The 24,843-nt window shown below is 44.8% G+C and overlaps 1 protein-coding gene across 1 annotated transcript in view; it reads left to right on the top strand.

Moving 5' to 3' along the window:
- Positions 1–24,843, top strand: part of FGL1 (fibrinogen like 1) — a 76,393-nt gene that overhangs the window by 14,280 nt on the left and 37,270 nt on the right. Inside the window, exon 3 of the mRNA XM_073645392.1 lies at positions 12,249–12,324. Coding sequence (XP_073501493.1) covers positions 12,259–12,324 — 66 coding nt within the window. The 5' untranslated portion in view covers positions 12,249–12,258. The remainder of the gene's footprint in view (positions 1–12,248; positions 12,325–24,843) is intronic.

Raw genomic sequence — 24,843 nt, forward strand, 5'->3', positions numbered from 1 at the left:
AATTCCTATATGTCCCCCAAACTCCCCTGCTCAATCCCCACTGGCTTCAGTGCCGATGCTCCGGTGTCCCTCATGGTCATTATTCAGTTTGCAGCTATAACAAAAGTTACAGTCACAAGATCACTGCAGCCAAGTGCTAATACTGGCAGAGACCCCCGAAGCATCGGTGCTGATAGTGGGGCTGTGGCCTTAAAGTCTCAGCTTGTGTTTTTTCTTCTAAAAGTGTCCACTTTTCTGTGGCTGTTGGAATTGACGGACACGCTCAGAAAAAAAATCACAGATGGAATTCATTTGAACTCAATTCCTGTCATTGCTGTCTATGGCTCCATAGGGGATTCAGGCAGAACCTGACGGGCCGCAGTAAAGAAAAACAGTGTGAACAGGCCCTAATGTAAAATGCGAACATGAGACATGCACTGTGCTTAGACTTGATCCCTATTATGGCAACACTACAATTACTGAACTATATTTGCAGCACATAACAGATATACACTATACAGGTACACACATTTTATATATACTTTATACATATATAAACATACACTATATACTGTATATATACAGACACATACAGTAGGTACAAACTCATATATAAATTCTATACACACAGAAATATAGATTCAGTTTATATACAGTTTGCTTACATACTTATACAGCTTATATACAGTACAGACCAAAAGTTTGGACACACCTTCTCATTTAATGATTTTTCTGTATTTTCATGACTTTGAATATTGTACATTCACACTGAAGGCATCAAAACTATGAATTAACACATATGGAATTATATACTTAACAAAAAAGTGTGAAACAACTGAAAATATGTCTTATATTCTAGGTTCTTCAAAGTAGCCACCTTTTGCTTTGATGACTGCTTTGCACACTCTTGGCATTCTCTTGATGAGCTTCAAGAGGTAGTCACCGGAAATGGTTTTCACTTAAGAGGTGTGCCGTGTCAGGTTTAATAAGTGGGATTCCTTGCCTTATAAATGGGGTTGGGACCATCAGTTGTGTTGTGCAGAAGTCTGGTGAATATACAGCTGATAGTCCTACTGAAAAGACTGTTAGAATTTGTATTATGGCAAGAAAAAAGCAGCTAAGTAAATAAAAACGAGTGGCCATCACTACTTTAAGAAATGAAGGTCAGTCAGTCCGAAAAATTGGGCAAACTTTGAATGTGTCTCCAAGTGCAGTTGCAAAAACCATCAAGTGCTGCAAAGAAACTGGCTCACATGAGGACCGCCCCAGGAAAGGAAGACCAAGAGTCACCTCTGCTTCTGAGGATAAGTTTATCCAAGTCACCAGCCTCAGAAATCGCAGGTTAACAGCAGCTCAGATTAGAGACCAGGTCAATGCCACACAGAGTTCTAGCAGCAGACACATCTCTACAACAACTGTTAAGAGGAGACTTTGTGCAGCTGGCCTTCATGGTAAAATAGCTGCTAGGAAACCACTGCTAAGGACAGGCAACAAGCAGAAGAGACTTGTTTGGGCTAAAGAACACAAGGAATGGACATTAGACCAGTGGAAATCTGTGCTTCGGTCTGATGAGTCCAAATTTGAGATCTTTGGTTCCAACTACCATGTCTTTGTGCGACGCAGAAAAGGTGAACGGATGGACTCTATATGCCTGGTTCCCACCATGAAGCATGGAGGAGGAGGTGTGATGGTGTGGGGGTGCTTTGCTGGTGACAATGTTGGGGATTTATTCAAAATTGAAGGCATACTGAACCAGCATGACTACCACAGCATCTTGCAGCGGCATGCTATTCCATCCGGTTTGCGTTTAGTTGGACCATCATTTATTTTTCAACAGGACAAAAAGTTTGGATACACCTTCTCATTTAAAGATTTTTCTGTATTTTCATGACTATGAAAATTGTACATTCACACTGAAGGCATCAAAACTATGAATTAACACGTGGAATTATATACTTAACAAAAAAGTGTGAAACGAATGAAAATATGTCTTATATTCTAGATTCTTCAAAGTAGCCACCTTTTGCTTTGATGACTGCTTTGCACACTCTTGGCATTCTCTTGATGAGCTTCAAGAGGTAGTCACCGGAAATGGTCTTCCAACTATCTTGAAGGAGTTCCCAGAGATGCTTAGCACTTGTTGGCCCTTTTGTCTTCAGTCTGCGGTCCAGCTCACCCCAAACCATCTCGATTGGGTTCAGGTCTGGTGACTGTGGAGGCCAGGTCATCTTGCGTAGCACCCCATCACTCTCCTTCTTGGTCAAATAGCACTTACACAGCCTGGAGGTGTGTTTGGGGTCATTGTCCTGTTGAAAAATAAATGATGGTCCAACTAAACGCAAACCGGATGGAATAGCATGCCTCTGCAAAGATGCTGTGGTAGCCATGCTGGTTCAGTATGCCTTCAATTTTGAATAAATCCCAAACAGTGTCACCAGCAAAGCACCCCCACACCATCACACCTCCTCCACCATGCTTCACGGTGGGAACCAGGCATGTAGAGTCCATCCGTTCACCTTTTCAGCGTCGCACAAAGACACGGTGGTTGGAACCAAAGATCTCAAATTTGGACTCATCAGAGCAAAGCACAGATTTCCACTGGTCTAATGTCCATTCCTTGTGATCTTTAGCCCAAACAAGTCTCTTCTGCTTGTTGCCTGTCCTTAGTAGTGGCTTCCTAGCAGCTATTTTACCATGAAGGCCTGCTGCACAAAGTCTCCTCTTAACAATTGTTGAAGAGATGTGTCTGCTGCTAGAACTCTGTGTGGCATTGACCTGGTCTCTAATCTGAGCTGCTGTTAACCTGCAATTTCTGAGGCTGGTGACTCGGATAAACTTATCCTCAGAAGCAGAGGTGACTCTTGGTCATCCTTTCCTGGGGCGGTCCTCATGTGAGCCAGTTTTTTTGTAGCGCTTGATGGTGCAACTGCACTTGGGGACACTTTCAAAGTTTTCCCAATTTTTCACACTGACTGACCTTCATTTCTTAAAGTAATGATGGCCACTCGTTTTTCTTTATTTAGCCGCTTTTTTCTTGCCATAATACAAATTCTAACAGTCTATTCAGTAGGACTATCAGCTGTGTATCCACCAGACTTCTGCACAACACAAATGATGGTCCCAACCCCATGTATAAGGCAATAAATCCAACTTATTAAACCTGACAGGGCACACCTGTGAAGTGAAAACCATTTCCGGTGACTACCTCTTGAAGCTCATCAAGAGAATGCCAAGAGTGCGCAAAGCAAAAGGTGGATACTTTGAAGAACCTAGAATATAAGACATATTGTTACGTTCGCGCCCGGACTGACTGGCGTGAGCGTGATTAGTGATCCCACTGTACCATGAACCGAGGAGTGCCTGGAGGGGCGTAACTAAGTATTTACCCGATCCGACCAAGGTCGCACGGCGGCTAACGACTCCGTGAACCAAGGAGGAACCGAGCAGAGGGACCAGGTGCTACTCCAGGTCAGACCCCGGTCACAGCTGTTGACCCACACCGGGGAATACAGGAACAGGCAGGTTAGGCTGGCACACAGACTGGTGGGTATTGGCAGGCACGGCTTGAGTGCAGACAGGAGGATACTGGCAAGCATGGCTGGTATGTAGACAGGGGGGTACTGACAAGCACGGCTGGAGTGCAGACAGGGAGGCACTAGCAGGTTGGAGCACAGGCTGGATAGGGTCCAGTACAGACTGGGATTCAGGAACAGAACCACAGATGCGGTAGACAAGCAGAGCAGAGAGGAACCGCTGGAGCGGTGGGCAAGGCAGAGCAGAGAGATACCGCTGGAGCGGTGAGCAAGGCAGAGTAGTAAGGAATCGCCGGAGCGGTGAGCAAGGCAGAGCAGAGAGGAACCGCCGGAGCGGTGAGCAAGGCAGAGCAGAGTGGAACCGCCGGAGTGGTGAGCAAGGCAGAGCAGAGAGGAACCGCCGGAGCGGTGAGCAAGGCAGAGCAGAGAGGAACCGCCGGAGCGGTGAGCAAGGCAGAGCAGAGAGGAACCGCCGAAGCGGTGAGCAAGGCAGAGCAGAGTGGAACCGCCGGAGCGGTGAGCAAGGCAGAGCAGAGTGGAACCGCCAGAGCGGTGAGCAAGGCAGAGCAGAGAGGAACCGCCGGAGCGGTGAGCAAGGCAGAGCAGAGAGGAACCGCCGGAGCGGTGAGCAAGGCAGAGCAGAGAGGAACCGCCGAAGCGATGAGCAAGGCAGAGCAGGAAGGAACCGCCGGAGCGGTGAGCAAGGCAGAGCAGGGTGAAATCGCCGGAGCGGTGAACAAGGCAGAGCAGAGAGGAACAGCCGGAGCGGTGAGCAAGGCAGAGCAGAGAGGAACCGCCGGAGCGGTGAGCAAGGCAGAGCAGGAAGGAACCGCCGGAGCGGTGAACAAGGCAAAGCAGAGAGGACAGGGCTCTGTTCACACTGAATAGACTGGAAGGGAAAAGCAGAACCAGATACACACAAGGTACTTACAGTGAAATAGCGAGTGGACTCTAAACTCACAACAGAAGTACAGAGACAACGAGTAGGAGTTAGGTGCAGGTTCAGAGACTGCAGGAAAAGGGAAGGAACGGACACAGAGACAAACAGGCTAGCAGAGTGTTCAGACAGGAACTGACACTGCAACAAGGTACAGGAGCGAGTCTGGGTATACGGCCCCCAGAGAGTTAGGCTGGCACACAGACAGGTGGGTATTGGCAGGCACGGCTTGAGTGCAGACAGGAGGATACTGGCAAGCACGGCTGGTATGCAGACAGGGGGGTACTGACAAGCACGGCTGGAGTGCAGACAGGGAGGCACTAGCAGGTTGGAGTGCAGGCTGGATAGGGTCCAGTACAGACTGGGATTCAGGAACAGAACCACAGATGCGGTAGACAAGCAGAGCAGAGAGGAACCGCTGGAGCGGTGGGCAAGGCAGAGCAGAGAGATACCGCCGGAGCGGTGAGCAAGGCAGAGCAGAGAGGAACAGCCGGAGCGGTGAGCAAGGCAGAGCAGAGAGGAACCGCCAGAGCGGTGAGCAAGGCAGAGCAGAGTGGAACCGCCGGAGCGGTGAGCAAGGCAGAGCAGAGAGGAACCGCCGGAGCGGTGAGCAAGGCAGAGCAGAGAGGAACCGCCGGAACGGTGAGCAAGGCAGAGCAGAGAGGAACCGCCGAAGCGGTGAGCAAGGCAGAGCAGAGTGGAACCGTCAGAGCGGTGAGCAAGGCAGAGCAGAGTGGAACCGCCGGAGCGGTGAGCAAGGCAGAGCAGAGAGGAACCGCCGGAGCGGTGAGCAAGGCAGAGCAGAGAGGAACCGCCGGAGCGGTGAGCAAGGCAGAGCAGAGAGGAACCGCCGAAGCGATGAGCAAGGCAGAGCAGGAAGGAACCGCCGGAGCGGTGAGCAAGGCAGAGCAGGGTGAAATCGCCGGAGCGATGAACAAGGCAGAGCAGAGAGGAACAGCCGGAGCGGTGAGCAAGGCAGAGCAGAAAGGAACCGCCGGAGCGGTGAGCAAGGCAGAGCAGGAAGGAACCGCCGGAGCGGTGAACAAGGCAAAGCAGAGAGGACAGGGCTCTGTTCACACTGAACAGACAGGAAGGGAAAAGCAGAACCAGATACACACAAGGTACTTACAGTGAAATAGCGAGTGGACTCTAAACTCACAACAGAAGTACAGAGACAACGAGTAGGAGTTAGGTGCAGGTTCAGAGACTGCAGGAAAAGGGAAGGAACGGACACAGAGACAAACAGGCTAGGAGAGTGTTCAGACAGGAACTGACACTGCAACAAGGTACAGGAGCGAGTCTGGGTATACGGCCCCCAGAGAGGCGGACAAACAGGCTAAGAGAGTGTTCAGACAGGAACTGACACTGCAACAAGATACAGGAGCGAGTCTGGGTATACGGCCCCCAGAGAGGCGGACAAACAGGCTAAGAGATAGTTCAGACAGGCCTGGGAATACAGCCCCCAGGTTGGCGGACAGGCAAGAAACAGAACGGGACCTGGCACAACAGAGGCAAGGAGCCCTCTGAAGGTAAGAGTTGCTCAGGCTCCTTCTTCTGGGAGAAGGAGGTTTAAATATCCAGTGACCCACAGCAATAGGCTGGGAACGCATTAGGGGTGTGCCCACAGCAGCTACAAGAATCAGGAAGTAAAAGGGCTACCGCCCTAAGCAGTCAGAACAGATGCATGCACACAATATGAACAGGAGCAAGATTTGCAAGCTGGACTGAAAGGTAAGATTGTGATCTTGCATAGTGGGAGATGGTGCACTATGCAAGCATGCCGCCAGGGATGTTACACATATTTTCAGTTTTTTCACACTTTTTTGTTAAGTATATAATTCCACATGTGTTAATTCATAGTTTTGATGCCTTCAGTGTGAATGTACAATTTTCAAAGTCATGAAAATACAGAAAAATATTTAAATGAGAAGGTGTGTCCAAACCTTTGGTCTGTACTGTATGTACACACATATACAGACATACACTGTATACTGCATATGTACACACACAGATACACATATATATGTATACTTACCGTATTTTTCGGACTATAAGACACACTTTTTTCCTCCAAAATTTTGGAGGAAAATGGGGGGTGCGTCTTATAGTCCGAATGTTGGGGGGGTGTATATATATGTGGGGTGTGGGGGGAGCGGTAGCGGTGGAGGAGCTTGGTACAGGAGGCAGCAACCGCCCGCTGTAGCCTACACTGTCCCCGCTGCTAAAGAAAATGAATATTCAGTGCTCCTTAATAGCGGCACACAGTGTAGCCGCAGCATGGCTCCTGCTGTTGCCGGAATCGCCTGTGCCCGCTGTTAAAGGGCATGAATACTCAACCTCTCTCCACACTCATGGGCATGGGGAGAGGGTGAATATTCATGCCCTTTAATAAGCGGGCACACGCGATAGCCCGGCAGCAGCAGGAGCCCCGCTGTGGCTACGCTGTGTGCTGGCTATGAAGGAGCATGAAGTCACTGCTCCCCGCGCACACAGTCCCGGCGTGGGGAGCAGTGACTTCCCGCAGCTGATCTCTCCTTGTGGGTTAGGGGGACCATGCATACTAGGATAAGGATGAGGGGGCCAAACATACCAGGATAAGGATGAGGGGGCCATACATACCAGGGTAAGGATGAGGGGGGCCATACATACCAGGGTAAGGATGAGGGGGCCATACATACCATGGTAACGCTGAGGGGGCCATACATACCACGGTAACGCTGAGGGGGGCACACATAACAGGATAAAGATGAGGGGGCCATACATACCAGGATAAAGATGAGGGGGCCATGCATACCAGGATAACTCTGAGGGGGGCATACATAACTGCATAAAAATTAGGGGGCCTTACATACCAGGATAAGGATGAGGGGTGCCATGCATACCAGGATAGGGATTATGGGTGCCATGCATATCAGGACTGGGATGAGGGGTGCCATGCATACCAGGATGGGGATTGCTGTGCCATGCATACCAGGATGGGGATTGCTGTGCCATGCATACCAGGATGGGGATTGCTGTGCCATGCATACCAGGATGGGGATTGCTATGCCATGCATACCAGGATAGGGATGAGGGGTGCCATGCATACCAGGATGAGGATTGCTGTGCCATGCATACCAGGATAGGGATGAGGGGTGCCGTACACACCAGGATAGGGATTAGGGGTGCCATGCATACCAAGATGGGGATGGGGACCACGTATAAAAGGAAGGGGGGGGCATATATACCAGGATGTGGGATATTGTCAGAATTGAGGGACATTACCCCTATACCAGTGTCAGCAGAAGACCCCCTCCTCCTTAAAAGTGCATCATGAACACATTTTTTGCTTAATTTTTTTTTGTTTTCCTCCTCTAAACCTAGGTGCGTCTTATGGTCCGGTGCGTCTTATAGTCCGAAAAATACGGTACCTTACCAGGTCCTGCTGCTTCACTTGTGCATATCCCAGGACAGTGGTTTAGGGGCAGCCATGATGAGGAAGACAGGCCACAGACACAGACAGGGCTGCAGGCCTATTCCTGCCCCCCTCCCCCGGCCTCTGGGGAGGTGGGCAGGAAGATGCCTGCAGCCCTGTCTGTGTCTGTGGCCTGTCTTCCTCATCATGGCCATAACCCTAACAGGCTAATTAAGGTCTGAAACCTTGGTCAAAGTTATCTGAGCACACAAATCTCCAAGGGTGCCCAAACTTTTGATTCGGCCCAATTTCCTTTTCAGAATTTTTAAAATGGAAAAGCTGACAATGTATATATGTTTCCTAAAATATAAAGGAAATGTGTCATCTTTAACTTTAGGCCTTTTAGAGGTAATTTCATTTTCAACTTGCTTAACTGTTCACAATAACAGTAATTTTGACCAGGGGTGCCCAAACTTTACATGCCACTGTGTATGTATATTACAATTGTTTTTTTTTACTTTTTGTAACTTTTTTACCTTCTCCAGCTATGCAGTTTGAATATTTTACCACCATACCCAGTACCGATGAGGTGAAAGAGGGAAGCCCCTTCATTCTTACACTTTTTAAATCCAGCAATCACTATTTATTGTGGCATTTATAGAGTTAAACATCCAGGGACACTGCTGACATTGGCCCTTTCTGTTGTTGCAGAAGTTTGGCTATCAGTCAAGAGTTTCCAGTGGTGATTGTGTGGGCACAGCTTCTGTCACCAATCACCATAGCTAACTATACATCATATTGCGATAACACCGTCCTTATCGTGATGTATTTGTATGTCAAATGTCGGAAAGGGGTTAATCCAATATTTAAAAATTGTTAATTTTTTTTACATTTTTTATAACTTTCAGATATTTTCATAAAAACAAAAAAACAAAAACGGAAAACATATCAACTTAAATTTACCACTAAAATAAAGTGCAATCTCAGAATCACTGGAATATGTGGAAGCTTTCCAGAGTTATTACCACACATAATTTAATGTCAAAATTGAAAAATGGGGCTTGGTCATGAGGGTCAAAATTGGCTCCATCACTAAGGGGTTAACCGTATGATATACACTTTTTTTTGCCTTAATTCAAAAATATTGAGAAATATGCATTACATTTTTGAGCAACAAAAATCTCAAATTGCAAATAAATGACTTATTTTAATGAAATCATATACTCAGGGGCATCATGATTGTGGCTGCAGAGGGTGCGACCTGGACCGTGCGGGAGAAGGGCACGCCAATGCCAGCGCCTACTTCCGCTGGATGTGTGTCCGTGGAGCTGACATTGTGTCCGTGGAGCTGAAATGTATTGCAGCGTAGGACCCTTTGCCTTCCTGCATTGCCATACACACGCCAATCAGAGGCCGGCAGCTGACATTGGTGTGCCAGGCATTGGCAGTGATGTCATACGTCTCCATAGCAGGTATGCTGATGTCTGCTGCCAGCCTCTGCGCCAGCTACAAAATAGGACGCCGGACAACGTGGGAACATAGGAAGGTGAATAGAATATTCTGTTTGTTTGTTTTTATGCAAAGGCAGAATGGGAACATATATAGTAGAAAGGGGCCCAGGATGGGGGACATATTTACCTGGATGGGCACAGGATGGGGCACATATATACCAGGATTGGGGGCATATATACCAGAAAGGGGCCCATGACGGGGGACATATATACCGGGATGAGGGACATACTGTATGTACCAGGAAGGGGGACATGTATACCAGGATGATGAACAAATATACCAGGAAGAGGCCCAGGACAGGGGACATATATTCCAGGATGGGGGGCATATATGCCAGGAAGTGGCCCAGGATGGGAAATGTATTTCCCAGAATGGGGACATATATACCAGGAAGGGGCCCTAGATGGGAGACATATATACCAGGATGTGGGACATATATGCCTGGAAGGGGCCCAGAATGGACTTGCATATATATACCTGGAAGGGGTCCAGGATGGGAGACATTACTATGTAAGGAAGGGGGGGCCAACACATGTCTTTATAGAATTTAGAACACTCATAAATCGGACCAACAGCAATGGGGGCCCAGGTCCAAATTTTGCACCAGGGCCCATCAGATTCTAGCTACCCCAATGCACATACTGTATATGCTGAAACCTGATCGACCATAAAACTGAACAACTTGTATGGAAAGTCTCCAATTAGCAGCTTTCCTTTTTCCGTGCAGCCTTACCACAGAACACGTGTTTGCCACTCGAGTTCTAAGTGAACAGAAACCAAATAGCAATAACAAGCTGGGGTCCCAAAATGACGTCTGAAACTTGACTATTGCAAAATTAACTTAAATGGGAAACATGTGTTTGGAGCAGACCACGCCTGCATGATTGGGCCCAGGTGCCGCTGTTCCTCTGCTGGATACCAGGCCAGCATAGCAACCTTCTCTCAGGGGCAAGGGTGGGATGTCCAATGCATGCGACACAATGTAAATGAAGTAATTTATAGCACTGTGAACAGTTTTTTGCCTTTCCAGATGCCCCTTATTATTGCTTATGGTCACATTAAATATTTTCACATCTTATTTGTAAAGTTATAGAAAAGGACCTGAGTAAATGATAATCATTTGCAGTCTATCAGCTGATGCCTTACGCATCTAGGCCATATATCTGTAGCCCTAGGACTAATGGTAGATCTTGCTGTATAGAGTGTGCTGATGCTGTACATTGTCTTTCCTGAGGTGAGGAATTTTTCTCTCCTTCTTTCTCTTTATCATTCGCAGACTACTACCTGCGAATTTCCTAAAATTCGACTTAGATTCTATTTGTTCATCTCATGGGCTGCCAACACTGACTGGCCATGCGCATTAGATGTTTGTTGGCTAAACCCGTCTTTCTTCAGCATGTCTATTGCTTCTCCACTCATGTTTATGGGGCTGATGAAGATATCTGTGTGCTGACTATCTCCACCAGGCCCACAGACACTAAATGGGTGAATGGGGCATCAGTGGTCATGTGCCGCTATGCCGCAACATTCAATCTTGATCCCAGTATGGTTATTGGGGCCACTTGTGATCTGTGAGGATAGCAGCAGAGGGATACTTAGCGATCAGATATCTATTAGCTATCCTGTGGATATGCCTTTAGTTGGAATACTCCATTAAAGGGAACCTGACAGCTGATCTATGCACAGCATTTATCAAACTCTGGCTGCATGATTCCAACCAGGCATGTTCGAGTATGAAACGCTGAAGCGTTTCAGAGAGTAACCTACTTTAAAAGCTGCCGAGGACGAAACTGCACAGCAGACTAGTTGAATAGGTGGGTCCCTGGCAGCTTCTTCCGCCCGCTTCCCTGGAATGGCAGGTATCTTCTTATACAGGCACGTAGGGAGAAACCTGTCACTCAAGGGGAATGGATGGGGAAAAACCAATGGAGAAATTCAGGTCAGATATTGTAACTGTTCTCTCTTCGCAAACATAAGGATTGGTAGCTGTGCTGATGCTACTTTTTCTCAAGTCCACAAAACAAGGGGATGTGGCCTCACTAAAGGGGCATGATGTATCATAAAAGGAGTTTGGTATAACATGGGATACATTTAGCCCAAAAATGCGTCAGGATTGTAGCGTATATTTCTGGCACAAAGTAAGCAAACTAATAAGTGGTTTAATCAAATTTAAACAAGACAGTCTTAAAATTAGACAGATTTATCAAAGAAAACCACTATGATCAATATAGTGCATTTTATGTCTGTCTAGTTTTAAAGGGCTTCTTACACAGACCGATCGAAGGCACAATACGACCGCCAATCAGTCAATTTTTACTAATCGGCGGTCAATTGAATGCTGATTTACACAGGCGGATCAAAGTAAATGAAGTGCACTGAGTGATCTATACTACAGTAGATCCATACTAGATTGCTCAATACACCCAGGCTGCCATAGTTTTTGGCGAGTCCACAGGATGATGTACTGCCAAGAATGATTATCTTTTATGCTACATAAAAAATAAAAGATAATTGCATCTATGAATGAGCATTTTATTCATTCATCGTGTTATCAGCGACCTGTTTGCACTGCAATATAATTATTAAACAAGCAATTTTAACACTGCTCGGTCATGACTATCTTGCAGTGTAAATGCCCCTTAAGTTTCCGTTAAGAATTACACAGTATTGATAAATCTGCCCAATTGTTTTAATCCTAAATAGTTTGAGTACAACCATCCCAACTGCAATTCCAGTTGACTTACACATGTTTATTGTCATCACAAATGCATTTAGTTTTATAGATTCTAGTTTCCTAACAAAAGTGTACAAATAATTTAACTTTCTCATTAGAATAACCCTGATCTCATATTGTATTGCTATTATACTGAAAAGTGTTGTGTTTTCTTCCTAGATTTGTCGCAATGGAGAATTCCTGTTTCTCATATAAGATTATATCCATCATCACCCTCCTTGTTCTTCCAACATTGGTAAGTTGTGCAGGGAGGGATGGTGGACATTGGGAAGACTATTGTTTAGCATCTATGACTCTTAATGGAAGAAAATAACACTTCTTTAATAAGGAAACACTGATTATCTCTAAGGGTTCTCCAATATCCAACAATACATACAGTAGCTGATATACAAAACATTTTCTTCAATACTTTATATAATGTAGAAAAATTCCAAACTCCATATCATTCTCTAATAGTATAGTGTCAGTGTACAGGTAATACAGTGATCACCAGTGGCATTATACTCAGGAGCTCTGTATATAGTGTCAGTGTACAGGTAATACAGGGATCACCAGTGACATTATACACAGGAGCTCTGTATATAGTGTCAGTGTACAGGTAATACAGTGATCACCAGTGACATTATACTCAGGAGCTCTGTATATAGTGTCAGTGTACAGGTAATACAGGGATCACCAGTGACATTATACTCAGGAGCTCTGTATATAGTGTCAGTGTACAGGTAATACAATGATCACCAGTGACATTATACACATGAGCTCTCTACATAGTGTACAGCCAATACAATGATCACCAGTGACATTATGCACAGGAGCTCTGTATATAGTGTCAGTGTACAGGTAATACACTGATCACCAGTGGCATTATACTCAGGAGCTCTGTATATAGTGTCAGTGTACAGGTAATACAGGGATCATCAGTGACATTATACACATGAGCTCTCTATATAGTGTACAGGTAATACAATGATCACCAGTGACATTATACACAGGAGCTCTGTATATAGTGTCAGTGTACAGGTAATACAGTGATCACCAGTGACATTATACACAGGAGCTCTGTACATAGTATATAGTGTCAGTGTACAGGTAACACACTTACTCACCAGTGACGTCTCTAGTTGAAGTCCTTCATATTCGCATTTCTCCTTCATCCAGGGCAGACCATCATCACTTCTGCCAGCCAGGACTCGTCTCTGCGGAAAATAGCACACAGTTATCTAGAGCACCGCTTCCAAAGCACATTCCCCACTTTTTCCCCTTGTTTTACAATTCGCAGCTGAATACAGACATGCACCCACCATTAATATATAATTAGTTATTATGCACTCCACCATTCCAAATATAAATTGTAATTCACCACTGTGCCCCTGCTAACTATAAATAGCCAGTTTGCCTACCTAATATATAAATTAGAACCTGTACTCTTTCCCCCAATTCATTACCAGTCACACTCTGTCATCCTCAATGCCCCCTCTCCCAATTCATTATATTTACATGCCCTCCTCCGCCCCAATTCATTTTGTCATGTCCTCTCTCTCTCCCACCCCCACTTCATCATCATTTACTCTCCCCCACCCCAATTCATCATTGCTTGCCCCACCCTCAATTCATTATCATTTGCTCTCCCCACCCCCAGCTTCGATTCATCATTATTTGCGTTCCCCTACCCTCAATTTATTATTTGCTCTCCCCATCCCCCATTCGTCATTTGCACTCCCCCACTCCTAATTCATCATGAGCTTTCCCCACCCCCACTCCCAGTTCATTGTTTGCTCTCACCACCCCTCACTCCCAGTTCATTATTTTCTCTCCCCACCCCCACTCCCAGTTCATCATATGCTCTCCCCACAACCCCACTCCCAGTTCATCATGTGCTCCCCCCACCCCCAGTTCATCATATGCTCTCCTCACCCCCCACTTCCAGTTCATCATATGCTCTCCCAGTTCATCATATGCTCTCCCCAACCCCCACTCCCAGTTCATCATATGCTCTCCCCACCCCCCAATCCCAGTTCATAATATGCTCTCCTCACCCCCCACTCCCAGTTCATCATATGCTCTCCCAGTTCATCATATGCTGTCCCCAACCCCCACTCCCAGTTCATCATGTACTCTCTCCACCCCCCAATCCAAGTTCATCATGTACTCTCTCCACCCCCCAATCCAAGTTCATCATATGTTCTCCCAGTTCCTTACGCGCTCTTCCCCCAAGACCAATTTATTAATTCTATTAAAAAAAATAAAGTTTTCATACTTAGCTCTCATACGATCCCCTGCAGGCGCAGCTCCACTTCCGGACTGGCTGCATCCTGGCGCTAGATGCTGGCGTGAGTACACGATGACATCATCGCGTTCGCGCCATCTCCGGTGCGTCACGGAAGATGTGGGGGACTCCCTTTGAGCTGCATTGACAGAATTGGCCGTGAGAGCTCCAAGGCTGAGGCTCCCTGTTCTGAGATATACGCTGCCAGCGGCGGAATGCCAGCACGCGATGCCCCAGGGCCCGATGAGCAGAAGCACTAGAGGGGGACCCCGGACCGGGCCCTGGCCCTGGCATATGCTCTTTACTGCTGTTCAACGGGCCCCATAAAGCAGTAAGGGCAGTAATGCCCTGATGGCGGCCCTGGTTCCGGCCGCCAACACCAGGAACAGCTGATCGACGGTGACGCCAGGTGTTGCACCCCCACTGATCAGACATTGGTGACCTATCGCAAGGATATGTCATCAATCTTAAAGTAGTGGACAACCTCTTTAAAGGTATATTCCAGTTGCAAAAATTTGTCACCTATCCACAGGAAAGGTGATAACTTCTAGATCGGTGGGGTCTGACCACTGGTAGATCCATCAATTGCAAGAAAGGGGCACTTTTCCCTCTCTCCTACCTGAATAGAACAAAAATGCCCCCGCTGCTCGATTTGTACAGGGAGTGCGGTGCTCGGCTGTCCCATAGGGAATGAATGGCACAGAAGTTAAGCATAAGCACTGCGACTCCATAATCATAGGGGAGAAAAGAGTCCTGTTCTCGCAATCAGTGGGGGTCTCAGCCTTGGGACCCCCGTCTATCTGTAACTTATCACCTATTCTGTAAATAAGTGATAACCTTTTATAACTAGAATACCCCTTTACCAATTTCCTTGTCATGTTAATTTTTTTTATTTCAATATGACATTTTTATTTAAGGTCATTTTTGTTGACACAGAGAATCTCTGTTCTACCTCATTCTCTGTGTTTTTGGCTTTTTACCATGAGCACATCTGCTACTTGTTCCTGAAAACTTCTGGTTTTAAGTAGCGCATTTAAAAAATGTAAATAGTTTTGTGTTGTCTGTTATTAATAAGGGATAGTATAAATCACAGAGTTTGCTTTAAAAATGTTTTGCTTTTTTATACTGGTATGCTTAAAGTGGTTGTCTCATCAGATCTAACCCAATTCATTTCGGAAGGCAGCCCCCCCCCCCCTCCCCGGGCGATCAGCTTATTGTCTGGGGTCCATTTCTCTGCACCCCCAGCAAATAAGGGATTTTGCTGAGGGAAGCTGCAGACAGCCATCTCTTTACTTTGCATGTCCTCATGAATGGCCATCCATGTAATGCAAGTACGGCTGAAGCTCACAAGAATGGGAGCCATTTGTATATGCCTCTGTGTAAGGAATCCACTTCTATGATATTCATATGACCTAAGAGGCAATATGGACAGGGCTTCTCTTCATGAGTCAACTCCTTTAACTCTATATAGGATGATAGGCAGTCAAGAATAGTAGATCTGGTAGCCCTGCTTTCCTTCTTGTGAGGCCTACAGCCAAGAGGTCTAAGCCTAACAGCAATGTTACTGATAATTATTTGCGCGGCAGCTGTCATCCAGTGCTGAGTAGGGATAATGTAGGTGCCTACTTGAAGATGGATATCATATATATCTTACTTCATAATAATCAAGAAACAAACAAATATATATAGACAATAAATATTTTATTGAAGTACACAACTGCACAATAAAATACAAAATAAATAAATAAAATAAAAAAGCAATGAAATCAAGGGGAAGCCAATGAGAGGCACAAAATAGTGAAGATGTGAAGACAATACAAAGTGTAACCACTAGATGGCAGATTACTACCAACAAAATATTATGACAGGTACAGTGCTGGCCAAAAGTATTGGCAGCCCTGCAATTCTGTCAGATAATACTCAGTTTCTTCCTGAAAATGATTGCAATCACAAATTCTTTGGTCTTATTATCTTCATTTAATTTGCTTTCAAGGAAAAACACAAAAGAGAATGAAGCAAAAATCAAATCATTAATCATTTCACACAAAACTCCAAAAATGGGCCAGACAAAAGTATTGGCACCCTCAGCCTAATACTTGGTTGCACAACCTTTAGCCAAAACAACTGCGAACAACCGCTTCCGGTAACCATCAATGAGTGTCTTACAATGCTCTGCTGGAATTGTAGACCATTCTTCTTTGGCAAACTGTTCCAGGTCCCTGATATTTGAAGGGTGCCTTCTCCAAACTGCCATTTAGAGATCTCTCCACAGGTGTTCTATGGGATTCAGGTCTGGACTCATTGCTGGCCTCCTTAGAAGTCTCCAGTGCTTTCTCTAAAACCATTTTATAGTGCTTTTGGAAGTGTGTTTTGGGTCATTGTCCTGCTGGAAGACCCATGACCTCTGAGGGAGACCCAGCTTTCTCACACTGGGCCCTACATTATGCTGCAAAATTTGTTGGTAGTCTTCAGACTTCATAATGCCATGCACACGGTCAAGCAGTCCAGTGCCAGAGGCAGCAAAGCAACCACAAAACATCAGGGAACCTCCGCCATGTTTGACTGTAGGGATCGTGTTCTTTTCTTTAGATGCCTCTTTTTTTTCCTGTACACTCTATGTTGATGCTTTTTCCCAAAAAGCTCTACTTTTGTCTCATCTGACCAGAGAGCATTCTTCCAAAACGTTTTAGGCTTTCTCAGGTAAGTTTTGGCAAACTCCAGCCTGGCTTTTTTATGTCTCGGGGTAAGAATTGGGGTCTTCCTGGGTATCCTACCATACAGTCCCTTTTCATTCAGACATCGACGGATAGTACGGGTTGACACTGTTGTACCCTTGGACTGCAGGGCAGCTTGAACTTGTTTGGATGTTGATGTTCTTTATCCACCATCCACATAATCTTGCTTTGAAATCTCTCGTCAATTTTTCTTTTCCGTCCACATCTAGGGAGGTTAGCCACAGTGCCATGGGCTTTAAACTTCTTGATGACACAGCACACGGAAGACACAGGAACATTCAGGTCTTTGGAGATGGACTTGTAGCCTTGAGATTGCTCATGCTTCCTCACAATTTGGTTTCTCAAGTCTTCAGACAGTTCTTTGGTCTTCTTTCTTTTCTTCATGCTCAATGTGGTACACACAAGGACTCAGGACAGAGGTTGAGTCAACTTTAATCCATGTTAACTGCAAGTGTGATTTAGTTATTGCCAACACCTGTTAGGTGCCACAGGTAAGTTACAGGTGCTGTTAATTACACGAATTAGAGAAGCATCACATGATTTTTCAAAGGGTGCCAATACTTTTGTCCACACCCTTTTTTAGGTTTGGTGTGGAATTATATCCAATTTGGCTTTAGGACAATTCTTTTTGTGTTTTTTTCATTGAAGACAAATTAAATGAAGATAATAATACCAAAGAATTTGTGATTGCAATCATTTTCAGGAAGAAACTGAGTATTATCTGACAGAATTGCAGGGGTGCCAATACTTTTGGCCATCACTGTATGTATATGCACGTATGTATACCCACAAAGTTAACTATAATGCAACTCAGAAAGTTAGATCTATAGAAATTGGTGCAATGTAAAGCACACAAATAGTGCAATGTAGTAATCGAAATTTCATCAATAATAAGGAAATAAAGATGTATTATAGTAAGATATACCCAAAAGTAAAAATAGAACGTGTCACCACATTGGCCTCCACCTCAGACCCCAACACTGATTTCATGCCTTCTTCATTTGATGTAAAGACAATGTATTTTTCAAGTGGAAGCCGCCTGAAATCTGCTTGAAAAAGCACTTACATAATGCTAAAAAAGAATGAACATAGGCCTACATTATGAAAACTACTTGCCATGTATATGTTCAGTGTTTTTCAGCTTCTTTTTACCACTTGTAGGGATTCACTTGCTTTGGTAGGCATTAGGACATCGCTAAGCTAACCCCAGTTCTATCAAACAAAAACTGCTGTGGTCCATAGCAACCACTGATACTTGCAGTTTGGTGCACATGGCCTGTGCAGACTCTTCTCAAAGAGCTTCTGGCTTCTTTCTCTCTTCAAATTCAAAACATATCCAGTCTGCTCAGCCTCCCCAGCAGACTGACTTAGATGGACACCTAGTCTGGTTATATGCAGACCTAGCCATGTGTACTAATCAAAGCCTGCAGAAGTCGGATTTAACTCTAGCCTACCTAGCATTGCTACATACTTCAGGCTTCAAAAGCCTTGAAGCAACAAAAATAATTGACCTAACCATTCTTCAGGCGGCTTCCGCTTGGAAACTGCTCATTTGTTTATATATGCAGTTTAAAAAATAAATTTTCTGCAAAGACAACCAAAATGACGCAGAAGAAAACGCATCAGGAAAAACACAGATAGCTTTTTCCTGAAGCATCTTCTGCTTCAAAAACACAACGGGTAGACCGGCATCAAAGAGACGTCATATGCACATACCCTAAGTCTTGGAGAACAGGAGAAGTCTCAGAAGACTGGAGAAGAGCGAATGTTGTCCCTATCTTCAATAAGGGGAAGAAGGTGGACCCAGGGAACTATAGGCCTGTGAGCCTTACTTCTACACCAGGAAAGATCTTTGAACAAATTATTCATTAACATAAAGGTACTTGCATACATGTTGTTTATGTGATTAACCAGAGCCAATATGGGTTTGTAACTAATAAGTCATGTCAGACTAAAGTAATTTCCTTCTATGACAGAATCACTGACTGGGTGGATCAGGGAGATGCGGTAGATATAGTATATCTTGACTTCAGCAAAGCATTTGACAAAGTATCTCATAACATCCTTATTAAAATATGACCAACTATGGAATGCACAAAGCAACTATCAGGTGGATTCATAACTGGCTTAGTGATCGAACCCAAGGAGTGGTAATAAATGGTTGCACATCCAGTTGGAAGAATGTCTCAAGTGGGATACCACAAGGCTCTGTCCTGGGCCCTGTGTTGTTTAACATCTTTATCAATGATTTAGATGAAGAAATTGAGGGTAAACTGATTAAATTTGCTGATGACACAAAGCTAGGAGGGGTAGCTGATACTAGAGAAGAGAGAGAGGATTCAAAAAGATCTAAACAAACTGGAACTGTGGGCAGCAAGAAACAGAATGGTATATAACATATAACAGCATTACAGCATTCCAAAATAAGCCATTTCTTCCTTCCATTTTGTTGCAGTGTGTCGGTCAAGCTATTCACACTAGGTCTCTGTGAAGAATAGTATTAGTAAACTACAGGCCTGATATTTAAAACCATGGTTCTCTGTCAGACGTATCACATATAACAGCGTTCCAAAATCAGCCATTTCTGCCTTCCATTTTGTTGCAGTGTGTCGGTCAAGCTATTCACATGAGGTTGCTGTGAAGAATAGTATTAGTAGCCTGCAATTTAAAACCGTGGTTCTCCGTCACACGTATCACATACAGTACAGACCAAAAGTTTCGACACACCTTCTCATTTAAAGATTTTTCTGTATTTTCATGACTATGAAAATTGTACATTCACACTGAAGGCATCAAAACTATGAATTAACACATGTGGAATTATATACTTAACAAAAAAGTGTGAAACAACTGAAAATATGTCTTATATTCTAGGTTCTTCAAAGTAGCCACCTTTTGCTTTGATGACTGCTTTGCACACTCTTGACATTCTCTTGATGAGCTTCAAGAGGTAGTCACCGGATATGGTTTTCACTTCACAGGTGTGCCCTGTCAGGTTTAATAAGTGGGATTTCTTGCCTTATAAATGGGGTTGGGACCATCAGTTGTGTTGTGCAGAAGTCAGGTGGATACACAGCTGATAGTCCTACTGAATAGACTGTTACAATTTGTATTATGGCAAGAAAAAAGCAGCTAAGTAAAGAAAAACGAGTGGCCATCATTACTTTAAGAAATGAAGGTCAGTCAGTCCGAAAAATTGGGCAAACTTTGAAAGTGTCCCCAAGTGCAGTTGCAAATACCATCAAGCGCTACAAAGAAACTGGCTCACATGAGGACTGCCCCAAGAAAGGAAGACCAAGAGTCACCTCTGCTTCTGAGGATAAGTTTATCCGAGTCACCAGCCTCAGAAATCGCAGGTTAACAGCAGCTCAGATTAAAGACCAGGTCAATGCCACACAGAGTTCTAGCAGCAGACACATCTCTACAGCAACTGTTAAGAGGAGACTGTGCAGCAGGCCTTTGTGGTAAAATAGCTGCTAGCAAACCACTGCTAAGGACAGGCAACAAGCAAAAGAGACTTGTTTGGGCTAAAGAACACAAGGAATGGACATTAGACCAGTGGAAATCTGTGCTTTGGTCTGATGAGTCCAAATTTGAGATCTTTGGTTCCAACCACCATGTCTTTGTGCGACGCAGAAAAAGTGAACGGATGGACTCTACATGCCTGGTTCCCACCGGGAAGCATGGAGGAGGAGGTGTGATGGTGTGGGGGTGCTTTGCTGGTGACACTTTTGGGGATTTATTCAAAATTGAAGGCATACTGAACCAGCATGGCTACCACAGCAGCTTGCAGCGGCATGCTATTCCATTCGATTTGCGTTTACTTGGACCATCATTTATTTTTCAACAGGACAATGACCCAAAACACACCTCCAGGCTGTGTAAGGGCTATTTGACCAAGAAGGAGAGTGATGGGGTGCTACGCCAGATGACCTGGCCTCCACAGTCACCAGACCTGAACCCAATCGAGATGGTTTGGGGTGAGCTGGACCGCAGAGTGAAGGCAAAAGGGCCAACAAGTGCTAAGCATCTCTGGGAGCTCCTTCAAGATTGTTGGAAGACCATTTCCGGTGACTACCTCTTGAAGCTCATCAAGAGAATTCCAAGAGTGTGCAAAGCCGTCATCAAAGCAAAAGGTGGCTACTTTGAAGAACCTAGAATATAAGACATATTTTCAGTTGTTTCACAGTATAATTTATATATAAGTATATAATTCCACATATGTTAATTCATAGTTTTGATGCCTTCAGTATGAATGTACAATTTTCATAGTCATGAAAATACAGAAAAATCTTTAACCCCTTTAGAGCCCATGCCGTATTAGTACGCATATTTGCGTACTGCCCGTTCAGTGAGGGTTGCTGCACTGAGCCCTCACTGAACCGAGCACATGTCAGCTGATTCTTACAGCTGACATGTGCCCGCAACAGCCGCGGGTGGAATCGCAATCCACACGCGGCTGTTAACCTGTTAAATGCCGCTGTCAATCTCCGACAGCGGCATTTAACGCGCGCTTCCTGGAAGCGCGTCCTAAGCCCCGCCCACCGGCGACCCCGTCACGTGATCGCGGGTCGCCGATGGGCGTGCATGACAACCCAGGGTCTGCAGCAGACGCCTGTGGTTGTCATGATCTGGTCGCTATGAGCGCCACCTAGTGGTCGGTGCTCATAGCACAGGACCAATTCTGCTATATGCAGGGGATCTGCTGGTCCTATGTATGTAGCAGAGCCGATCAGACAACTGCTGCTTCTAGTCTCCTATGGAGACTATTGAAGCATGTAGTAAGTGAAAAAAAAAAGATTTAAAAAAAATAAAAAAAAATTAAAAAATATAAAAGTTTAAATCACCCCCCTTTTGCCCCATTCAAAATAAAATAATAAAAAATAAACCCCACATACACATATTTGGTATCGCCGCGTTCAGAATCGCCCGATCTATCAATATAAAAAAAGAATTAATCCGATCAGTAAACGGCGTAACGAGAAAAAAATTCTAAACGCCAGAATTACGTTTTTTGGTCGCCGCAAAATTGCAATAAAATGCAATAATGGGCGATCAAAACAGCGGATCTACCCCAAAATGTTATCAATAAAAACGTCAGCCCGGTGCGCAAAAAATAAGCCCTCACCCAGCCCCAGATCACGAAAAATGGAGACGCTACAGGTCTCGGAAAATGGCGCTATTTTTTTATTTATTTTTTTTTACCAAATTTTGGAATTTTTTTTCACCACTTAAATATAAAAGAACCTATACATGTTTGGTGTCTATGAACTCGTAATGACCTGTAAAATAAGAATGGCAGGTCAGTTTTAGCATTCAGTGAATGTGGTAAAAAAAAAAACAACTGTGGTATTGCACTTTTTTTGCAATTTTACCGCACTTGGAATTTTTTTCCCGTTTTCCCGTACATGCTATGGTAAAACTAGTAATGGCGTTGAAAAGTACAACTCGTTCCGCAAAAAATAAGCCCTCACATGGCCATATTGACCAAACAATAAAAACGCTATGGCTCTGGGAACAAGGGGAGCAAAAAACGAAAAAGCAAAAACGACAAAACCCAAGATTGCGAAAGGGTTAAATAAGGTGTGTCCAAACTTTTGGTCTGTACTGTATAACTGCGGTTCAAATTCAGCCATTTGTAATGAACGTGGAAAATATTATCCTCCATTTATAGACTGTAGCAGTGTGTCAGTGTACACCATTTTACCGCTCCATTTGCTTGTTCGCAGAGTACAGACAGATTTTTTTAGTTTTATTCATATTACAGTATTGTGGAAGCAGAGGAACTTATTTCAATGATCAGACCCATGTGATCCATATGACTGCCATAATAATACAGAAATTTTGTGGAGCATGCCAAATATTCCACTCCATTTAAAGTCAGCCACCTGTGTTTTGTTGAAGTATTTGACACTTGGTCGCTGACAAATACCATACTATTAGGCGACTGCCTGAAACCGTGGCCATCAGACTTTGTGTCATATGACTGCCCTAATAATCCAGCAATTATTGTGAGCGTGTCAAATATTAGACTCCATTTAAAGTATTGCAGTTGTGGGTTCAAACCTATTCATAGTTGGCCACTGACAAATAGCATATCTGTGAACAATGTTGTCAGAGTATTACGCCACTTTTACGGACAGACAAAAAAAACATACAAAAAAATGTTAAGAAACATTCTTTTCAGGGTAATGACTTGTATATAAGGCCAAAGAAATAAAAAAAAAAAAAGTTATGGACTGTGGAAGACATTTATGCGATCAGAATAAACACTCATCTGTAGCTGGTGATGATACCACCTAGCAGCACCTGTCCCTATTGTAAATGCGTCTAACAGCGTTATAGATAGGGAATAGAATAGATTTTACATTTTTTTTGGGCAGCACCCGCATCACGCAGTATAAGGCAATAATACCTGGCTGGATCGATGTAATATGCTATCCATACTGCGATACCTCACCCATAAAAGAATTTCAGACAGTTAATATTCTAGAATATAGAATCTATTTGAATTGTCCTTCCCATTATTAAGGAGTGTGTCTCCTATACTGTTATTGCATATGCAGCAATTTCAAGGGCTACCAAAAATTAGGACGAACTCCAATACAGATTTGAAGAGACGTAAAAAAATAAATAAATAAAAACACAGTAGGATATTTTTAGTATAAAAACCAGACTCGCCAATGTAACCTCAATGTAATCACATTACTGCACCTCCTCCTCCAGTTCGGCCTCCATCTCCAAAATGACCACATCAATCACAAGCACTGCAGGACTGCCTTGGCCAAGGGGCAACAGGCTGTGCTGAAGATAATATGCTTAATGCTTAGGTGACAAACCGCCCACTGCTGTAGAGTTGTTGAAAGCTGTAACACAGCAGACTGATTTGTGGCTCTCACTGCTGAACGTACAGCAAGGCATGGTCGTGTGTGACAATGGGCGAAACCTGGTGACGGAGAAATGACAGCCGGGGTAGATACAGTTTCCCTCTATGCCAGTCCTCTTACCGAGCTAAAGAATATGGCTGTGGTGAAATACAACTCTCACTGAGAAGCAGTATCAGACTGAAAAACATTGGGCCCACCAGAGGATTTGATTCTGAGGGCCCACATTTCTCCCCCGCTCAAGAGCCTCATAGCAGCTGCAAATTTTGCGCTATCATGAACTCTCCTGATGGAGAAGCCAAGGTCTGCCCGAGGATTCTCTGGTGGGCCCGTCCAACCCTGCTGAGAAGCAGCCCTGGCTAAGAAAAGTGCGTGGGAAGGTTCATGGACACTCAATGGCTGTTTTTTTTACTGTGGACTGGCTCCGTACCGTCCCTGGCCACATTCACGTCCCTGGCCAAGTGTTTGTGGTTAGGCGGTCCTTTCCCAGTAAGTGCACTGGGGAGGGAATAGGTAATGTTCGGCGACCCGCGCTTGTGGAAGGCGGAGACAACACTGGGAGAAATAGTGGCGGCTGGGGACCGAGTATGGACACCAGGCTGCCGCCGCCATGAGTTTGTGGAAAGCTTCTGCCTCTACGAGCCTAAAAGGCAACATTTCAAGTTCAAGCAGTCCAGAAATGTGGCAGTCTAGTATTGCGGCCTTTTGGCTGCATACTTATGCTTGCATTCCAAGGACCATGGTAGGTACAACTGAACGCTGTGAAGGGACAAGGACGTGGACAGTGATGGTTGCAAGTCTGCAACGACAGTTGCAGGGCGGGAGGCATCTTCGCTTGCGCCATGGACAGGGGATTGGCGTGCACGCAC

The sequence above is a fragment of the Phyllobates terribilis genome, unplaced genomic scaffold (genome assembly GCF_046119375.1).
Source record: "Phyllobates terribilis strain yellow unplaced genomic scaffold, ASM4611937v1 Scaffold_1__5_contigs__length_1240528914, whole genome shotgun sequence".
NCBI classification, from domain to species: Eukaryota; Metazoa; Chordata; class Amphibia; order Anura; family Dendrobatidae; genus Phyllobates; species Phyllobates terribilis.